We start from the raw sequence: 9,397 nt of genomic DNA, 5'->3' as shown, positions 1-9,397 counted from the left end.
GGCGGAGAGGTCAGGAAGAAGATTGCAGGTTAGGAAGGTGGTGCTGAGTTCGAGGGATTTGACTGAGACAAGGTGTGGGGAGGGGAAATGAGGAAACTGGAGAAATCTGAGTTCATCCCTTGTGGTTGAAGGGTTCCTAGGCGGAAGATGAGGCGCTCCATCTCCAACCGTCGTGTTGCTATGGTCTGGCGATGGAGGAGTCCAAGGACCTGCATGTCCTCGGTGGAGTGGGAGGGGGAGTTGAAGTGTTGAGCCACGGGGTGGTTGGATTGGTTGGTCCTGGTGTCCCAGAGGTGTTCTCTGAAACGTTCCGCAAGTAGGCGGCCTGTGTCCCCAATATAGAGGAGGCCATAGCAACACGACGTTTGGAGACTCCGGCCTATCACCCTCACCGTGACCTCCTTCCACCTATCGCATCTCCAACACCCCTCCCCCAAGTCCCTCCTCTCTACCTTTTATCTTAGCTTGCTGGACACACTTTCCTCATTCCTGAAGAAGGGCTTATGCCCGAAACGTCGATTCTCCTGTTCCTTGGATGCTGCCTGACCTGCTGCTTTTCCAGCAACACATTTTCAGCTCTGATCTCCAGCATCTGCAGTCCTAACTTTCTCCTCTATGTATTGTGTTGGTTCACCAAAGACAGAGGATAGTCCAACATAATTTGGCCTACTCTCTCATCTACAAATGTCACTGGCTAATAACAAAGAATAACAGCAGAACAGAAGGAGGCCATGTCTACTCTTTGAAAGAGCCACCCAGTTGGTTCCACTCCCTGTTCTTTCCCATAGCCCTGCAATATATTCTTCTTTTCCAGTTATAAATCTTATCCCCATTTGAGAGTTATTACTGAATTGATTTCCACCAGAAAAGTGCATTCCATAGCGAAATAATTCAAAACAGTCTGTTCATTTCTCGGATTTTTTTAAACGAATTATTTTAAATCTGTTCTCAGCTTACTAACTGTCTTGTCACCAGCTTTCTTGCTTATTCTTTCAAAAACTTACATAATTCGAATACCTCTCCTTAAATCTTTCCTTCAAGAAAATAAAAACTTGTGCTTATAAAATGCCTTTGGAAAGTGATCAGTTCTTCAAAACGCTTTACAGCCAAACAAGCATTTCTGAAGAGGATCCCTACTCCCATACAAGAAGGCGAGCATTAGACTTGCACATAGCACTTTCCCACAAACAGCAATTTGAAAAGAGCAGGTGGGGCTGGTTTAATTGCATTGGTTGACTTTAACTTTCTCTGCTTTTTTTTTTAAATTCAATTTTGTTAGTCTTTGTACATATAAGTTTGCCATCCCGGAGAAATTATCACAACTAATTTTTCATTCGCCCTATTGTGCTGAACTATTGTCCCTTATTTCAATTTGGAGCTGAGGAAATGGTTTCTTGTTATTTTTTCTCCTTTCACCTTTCTCCACACATAGCAACGTCCACAGCCAGGAAAACAGGTCATCTATTTCCAAGATTCTTGTTGATATAATTATAACTGCATGACAACAAAATGTCACTTGCTCTGAAATATTCTCTTTGTATGGCATAGTTCTATAATACAGTAAACATCAATAACCCATTCCTAAAGTCCTTGATATCATTCCAAAGCATCTCGTCAAATTATATTGAAGCAACAGTTAGTAATAGAAAACCTTTATGTACTGAAAAATTTGTATTAGAAATTTAATACAATATTCCCTCCATGAAACAGATGCCACATAATCAATAGAATAACCTTCATTTTTCCCAAACCTGCTGTTATTCAATGCACACAACATAGGAGTATTTTAAAAATACAAGCAGAGCAGACATCTTCTCCTGAGAACTGGATGCAGTTTCCACTGCACCATGGACCTCCTGACATTTATGTAACATATCAACCTTGATAACCAGAGTTGGTAACATTGACACACGATTAACCTTTTCCATTGATCATCTTTACATAAAATCATGCAGAGAATTTATAGCACATATATGGGTCTTTTGACCCAATAGCTCTAACAATGCCAGTGTTATTTTGGTTCATGGAAGTTGCATACTCAAACAATGAGAATATCTGGTCCAATCACAAAAATATGCATTTGCTACATTCCCGAGTTATTTTGTTGTACAAGTAGATTATAGAGAAGTGTGACTCTGAGCCAGAAAAATTGACTATAGCAGATGACAGTTAACACGTTGGCAAAATATTTCACCAGTTGACACTTGAAGCAACATTGAGCAATGTTGCTTAGTTCATTTTTAGCAATTGCTATCTTGATCAATTCACCTCCAAGTCAATCCAAGCTGCTAAGTAACAATGACTTGTCTATGATGGTTAGTACTTCAAGTTAGCACTATGGAGCGCCCCATGTGCCTGACCTTTGAATGAAGACAAATGAAAGATCACGAGATAGAATATTCGATTGGTCAAATTACTGCCCTCATAACACAATGCAATGATGTCAATTGCATAGACCCTAGCACCTAACCTCTGCGCGAGATCTTTTATTTCAGACCTGACAAAGCATGGGATCATCATGTCTGAATGTTGGGGTAAAAGCTAATGTGTCATGAGAACAACCTTATAAAAGATATTAAAATGCAAGCCCAAAACAGTTTGTGAAGAAATCTAAGTCGAAAGAATTGTTAGGCATATAATGATCATTTACGTAATAAGAAAATAATATTTCAGTGGGTATACTGATCCAGAGTTCCTGAATTTCTATTCAAAATCTTTAGTAGAATCTTGACAATTGGCTGAATAGCCATTTTGACATCATTTCTCCCAGGGTTCCACAAATCTCCCACTAAAGAAAGAGCAGGAACCCCTTGACAAATGAGGGTCATTCTATTAAATGCAAATGTTATCCGTTATAAACTTTTTTTAAAAACTCATCGAATCCCTACAGTGTTGAAATAGATTGTTCAGTCCACCAAGTTCACACCAACCCTTCAAAAAGCATCCCACAGACATCCACGCCCCTACCCTATCCCTGTAACCTTCCATTTCCCCATGCCCTCCACCGAGCCTGCATATCCCTGGACTCAGTGGTCAATTTAGCATGTCCAATCCACCTAACCTGCGTTTCTTTGGATTGTGGGAGGAAACTGGAGCACCCATAACAAACCTACATAGACACAAAGAGAATATGCAAACAGACAGTTGCCCAAAGGTGAAATCGAACCTGGGTCCCTGGCGCTGTGAGGCAGCAATGCTAACCACTGAGCCATCGTGTCACCCTGTTATTGATATTGATTCGTTGGAGTGCTAACTCTGATCTTGTAGTAACTAATTGCAAAATGCTTGGTGTTCAAACAAGACACTAAATCCACAAATTAGCCAATGACCAAGCATTATGTTATTGCACTGAATCAGAAGGTCTGAGACTCAGTCTCTTCTCTGTGGTAAATTAGATGCTTGGATCCAAGGCTTGCTCCAAGAGGGTGATGATTGGCCTCATAGCTGATGATTCAGAGCAGGTGGGAATTATTCAAGGTTACAGTTCATGATCATTTGAGACCACCATGGAAAGTGTGAAAGTTGAAGGAAGACAGAAGCCAGCTTTGTTGTATCAACTTGAACAATCAAATAACCTATTAATATTCAAGGTCTGGGTTAACATGACTAGCTGGATTATGACCACATCATAGTGACTGCCTTCAGGACTGAAAATAAATAGTAATTCACTAGGGAACAGGAAGTACCCATATAATTCACACAATGAATGTTTCTGTAAATACAGGTCTTTGTGAAGTTGATAAGGTCAGTAGAGAGGGGTAGGGGAGTTCAGAACAATAGAGCTAACATTAAAGTTAACATTAGAGCTAAGCCAGACAGAGATTGAAGTCAGAAAGCACTATTCCACACAAAGGATTATGGAAAATTCAAACTTTTTCCCTGCTGTAAACATTTCACTGTACTCCTATGCTTCTGTACTTGAGTACGTGTCAATAAATGAAATTCTCTTCTTGCTTCCCCCTCCTCTACCAAAAGCTGCTGAGCCGCGGACAATTGACAATGTCAAAATTAATGTCAATACACATTTGCCCAGAACCAAGGCTGGAAGTGCAGTTTAGATACAGATTAGTCAAGATCTAATTTACAAGTGAAACCAGTTCAAAGAGCTGAATGGCCTCTGGTTCTTAGCAGCGGCATCATAATATTCTTACATACCCCACATTCCTTCGCAGCTGTGGCCACGTGGAATAACATATCTTCCTCTACGAAAGGCCTCACCGCATCATGGATGATCACCACTTCAGGTTTCTGCAGCCAAGCTATACAAGGTTGATTTTCCACAAATGCTTTTAGCCCATTGAAAATAGACTGGTGACGAGTGAGTGCACCCTCAACAACTGTTGTTCTCGAGTGCCCATAACGCTTTATAATCAAATTCATCAATTCAAAGTTCTGTTTTGACACCACCACGACAATGTCATTTATCCAATGAACTCTGTAAAAGAAAAATAAAATGTATCAAGAAGAAACAAAGACATTTCACAGAATTGTAAACAATATTAGTACTACTGTCGACCTAACTTCATCATGCAAGCCAATCATAAGATTAACATTAGATTAATTATATAAAAGGGTCTTCAAACAATCTTTTCAATACTTCTTACAGGATTTATGTAGATCTCAAAACAGCCAATTCCAGTTTTTGAGATGGCCTTCTCAAAACCTAGATTTTCAGCACGTCAGGATTTCTCAAGAGCTTTTTAAAATGATGGATGTCCCTGCTTTCCCAAGCTTACCTACTTTCTGGACTGCCTAATATGGGTGTGGGCCAGCTCACTGCATGATCCCAAACCCTGCACATCACAAATGGCCACTTCATTAGCCATATCACTTATTCTGGGTAGTAATCCAGTAAATGTCCCCTGAGCTGCCTCCACTGCATTTACATCTTTTTTAAATGAAGAATTCATAATTGCACACATTATTTGAGATGTGGTCTCATCAATATCCTTTTAAATTGGAGTATAACATCATTACTTCTATGTTTAATTCCTCTTGTCACAAAGAAAAACATCTTATTCTTGAATACCAGCTGCAAGAGCAACCTGACTAATGACTCATGCACTGAAACACCTATGCCCTCTGCACCTCAGAATTTGGCAGTTATTCTGAATTTAAGTACCCTAAAGATACTGCTTTTTTATTCTTCCTTCCAATGTCACATTTTCCCACATTACACACCACCTGCCAGATTTTTACTATTTGTTCAACCTATCTATATCCATCTGCAATTTCCTTACGTCTTCTACACAACATACTTTCCTGTCTCTCTTGGTGTTATTTGAAATTTTCGACATGATGCCTTCACTCTCTTTATACATTGCAAATAGTTAAGCCCCATCACAGATGTTGTTGACTCCACAAGTTGCATCCTGCTAATCAGACAAACACATTCTCTTATTTTTTTGCTGGCTAGTCAGTCAATCTTCTATCTCTACAATTATGTTACTCCCTAAACCATGAATTTTTATTTTCGCAAAAAAGCAACTTATCGGGAGCTCCAAGTATAGTACATCTACAGGCTCCCTTTTATGCAGAGCACGTTATTCCTTCACCAAACGTCAACAACTTGAAAGCATGCTAACTGTTCTGATGTATCTTGAGGTTTTTTTTTAAAGTATTAAGCTACAATCTCTTCAATGATCAAATCTAACACTTTCCCTACGCCAGATGTCAAGTTTGCTTGCCTATAGTTTCCTGCATATTGCCTCCCTCTTGATACTTTGGAATGCTCAGTTGCTATTAAAGGCAATCATTTTGAATTAAAAATGTTCCAGTCATCAAGAACTCCCACCTACTCAATGAACTTTCCAATATTTCAGCAATCTATGCCTATTCTTTGCATGTTGTTCACATGTTCACTCGGCCGACTTGCACTCAGTCAACAACATTCGGTCCAACTCGTCCATGCCAACCAGGCATCCCAACCTAATCTAGTCTCACCTTACAGCACCCGTCCCATAACCCTCTAAACGCTTCCTATTCATATACCCATCCAGATGCCTTTTAAATGTTGCAATCATACTAGCCTCCACCACTTCCTCTGGCAGCCCATTCCACACACACACACATCACTCTCTGCGTGAAAGCATTGCCCCTTAGGTCTCTTTTATATATTTCCCCTCTCAACCTAAATCTATGCCCTCTAGTTCTGGACTTCCCCACCCCAGGGAAAAAACTTTGTCTATTTACCCTATCCATGCGCCCCCCCCCCATGATTTTATAAACCTCTAGAAGTTCACCCCTCAGCCTCCGATGCTCCAGAGAAAACAGCCCTAGCTTATTCAACCTCTCCCTATAGCTCAAATCCTTCAATCCTGGCAATATCCTTGTAAATCTTTTCTGAACCCTTTCAAGTTTCACAACATCCTTCCAATAGGAAGGAGACCAGAATTGCACGCAATATTCCAACACTGGCCTAACCAATGTCCTGTACAGCTGCAACATGACCTCCCAACTCCTGTATTGAATACACTGACCAATAAAAGGAAAGCATACCAAACGCCTTCTTCACTATCCTATCAACCTTAGACTCTACTTTCAAGGAGCTATGAACCTGCACTCCAAGGTCTCTTTGTTCAGCAACACTCCCTAGGACCTTACCATTAAGTGTATAAGTCCTGCTAAGATTTGCTTTCCCAAAATGCAGCACCTCACATTTCTCTAATTAAACTCCATCTGCCACTCCTCAGCCCACTGGCCCATCTGATCAAGATCCCATTGTAATCTGCGGTAATCTTCTCCACTGTCCATGACACCTCCAATTTTGGTGTCATCTGCAAACTGACTAACCATACCACTTATGCTCACATCCAAATCTTCGATAACAACAACAAACAGTAGTGGACCCAGCACCGATCTTTGTGAAACATCACTGGTCACAGGCCTCCAGTCTGAAAACAACCCTCCACCATCACCCTCTGTCTTCTACCTTTGAGCCAGTTCTGTATCCAAATGGCTAGTTCTCCCTATATTCCATGAAATTTAACTTTGCTAACCAGTCTTCCATGGGAAACCTTGTCGAATGCCTTACTGAAGTCCATATAGATCATGTCTACCACTCTGCCCTCATCAATCCTCTTTGTTACTTCTTCAAAAAAACTCAATCAAGTTCGTGAGACATGATTTCTCATGTACAAAGCCATATTGACTATCTCTAAACAATCCTTGCCTTTCCAAACACATGTACATCCTGTCCCTCAGGATTCCCGCCAACAACTTGCCCACCACATATGTCAGGCTCCCCGGTCTATAGTTCCCTGGCTTGTCCTTACCACCTTTCTTAAATAGTGGCACCACATTAAACAACCTCCAGTCTTCCAACCCCTCACCTGTGACTATCGATGATACAAATATCTCAGCAAGAGGGCCAGCAATCACTTTTCTAGCTACCCACAGAGTTCTAGGGTATACCTGATCAGATCCAGGGGATTTATCCACTTTTATGTGTTTCAAGACATCCAGCACATCTCCTCTGTAATTTTTCAAGATGTCACCATCTATTTTCCTACATTCTACATCGTTTTCCTATATCCTTTCTTAAATTAGGAAAACAATAATATACTATGTACTTCAGATGTGATCATTCAAGGCCCTGTAAACCAAAACATAATTTTGCAGATTTACTTTTCCCATCTGCAAAATATCTCATCGCTGTCATCGCTGGTTTTGTTGCAAAAGTTTGTTTTGAGTTAGAAAATTTTAGGTTCAACCCCAACTCCAGAAATTTGGGTAGAAATTTCAGTAGATTATTGACTGAATGTTGCACAATTGTGGTTCTAGTTTTTCAAATGAGATGTCAAACTAAAACCTTGTCAGCCCTTTCAGGCACAAGACCAGACTATGGTATTTCAATCGAACAAAAGACTCTGAGTAAGTCTCAACAACAAAGATAACAGGCTGTCTCAATAATTTAAGGCAGACTTTAAAAATTTAGGACAAGGACCAGCTGAAAACTGGTGAATAAATGTACACTGAAATTCATGCCAAATAGATCTACGAAAAGCATATTAAAAAGGTGTTGAGGCACGCATTTATATCCTGAAGACAAAAATATATCACTGAGGAAGCAAAATAAGCCAGTTATGTATTGAGTTGCAGACAGAAACATATAAGCTACAGACAGAAATTGAAGGAAGATAGACATTTATCATCAAAAGTACACCAAAACAGTGGGTCATAATTTATGAACTGTGCTGCACAGCTTGAGAGAGACAAATATACACTGGGATAAAGACACAAACTGCGAATTAGAAGCCAGGGATTTAATTTTCTTGGTAACAAAGTTGTGCTGTTAAAGATTTTCCACCTATTTCATAAAGCCCTGATCCCTCGACAAGAGACTTTTTTTTAATCTTTGTGCAATTATTAGAGTTGTGGACAATGGCTCATTGCGTTCTTGCATATGTTACAGAAAAGAGTGAATATCAGCTGCAGCAATCACCAGAGTCCAGAAAATAAAACACAGACGTTTTGCAAAGAAATTGGTGAGTTGACAAAACACACTACACGTGACATTGTTGATGTCAATTGCACTGACACATCTGAGGTGAGGTTTAACAAGGAAGGACAGCAAAGAACGATAGATTGAGGAGACATTTTCATGGGAACAGACATATGTGGAGTATTAACACTGTGGGAGATCAGCTGAGACAAATGACCTGTTTCCACGCTGTTTCTAAAGCAGATTAGACAATAAAATTCACCACAAGTATCATGAAGATAGCTACAAACATAGAAACCAGATGATCTTGCTTCTGTGTCACTACTTCACTAAAATGTGAAAAAAACAATTACAATATGTATGGTTTTACATTTTCTAAATTATTTTAGCTTTCCAAAAGTACTTGTTTTTAAAAAAATGATTCTTTTTTATATTAACGGAAAATATTTTGGAGCAGAAGAGAAATACTTTTGATTCTCCCCCAGAATAGGTTGCTTTTAAAATCTCTTATTTCTCCCTCCCAGTAGATATTCACACTGGTGCTGTTCAGAGTAAGCAGATAACCTGAGGCACTGCAACTGGCCATTGCAATCCTACCCGAGCGAGTAAGTCATTGTCCCTGCTTCTAATTGTTATCCTACAAAACCTGTTGGGAAAGGTACATTTAGAAAAGGCTACAAAAATCTGTTAGGAAATGTGTGCTTAGAAAAGGCTTGGTAAGTCGAGCTTAGAAACAGATAGTCGACACCAGAGTAAAGTATCACAAAGTCACCCCCATCAGGAAAGGAAGGAGACAAGTCTATAAAACAAATTACCCTGATCGTTACAACTTTGGTTCAAAGATACAGCATTGAAAAGCAAACAGTGCCATTAGAATTTTACAACAAGTATTTTAACAATCTGAAGTGTACCAACCAATCTCAATTTATGAACTGAAAGGATTTAGCTGTTAAT

At 39.7% G+C, this 9,397-nt stretch overlaps 1 protein-coding gene across 1 annotated transcript in view; it reads right to left on the bottom strand.

Annotated features, from left to right (window-relative positions):
* The window catches only part of crppa (CDP-L-ribitol pyrophosphorylase A), a 249,821-nt gene that overhangs the window by 235,793 nt on the left and 4,631 nt on the right, over positions 1 to 9,397 (bottom strand). Inside the window, exon 2 of the mRNA XM_043689823.1 lies at positions 4,156 to 4,435. Within this exon, the coding sequence (XP_043545758.1) occupies positions 4,156 to 4,435 (280 nt within the window). The remainder of the gene's footprint in view (positions 1 to 4,155; positions 4,436 to 9,397) is intronic.

This window comes from Chiloscyllium plagiosum, chromosome 5 (assembly GCF_004010195.1).
Source record: "Chiloscyllium plagiosum isolate BGI_BamShark_2017 chromosome 5, ASM401019v2, whole genome shotgun sequence".
NCBI classification, from domain to species: Eukaryota; Metazoa; Chordata; class Chondrichthyes; order Orectolobiformes; family Hemiscylliidae; genus Chiloscyllium; species Chiloscyllium plagiosum.
This window is presented reverse-complemented; position numbering and strand designations above follow the sequence as displayed.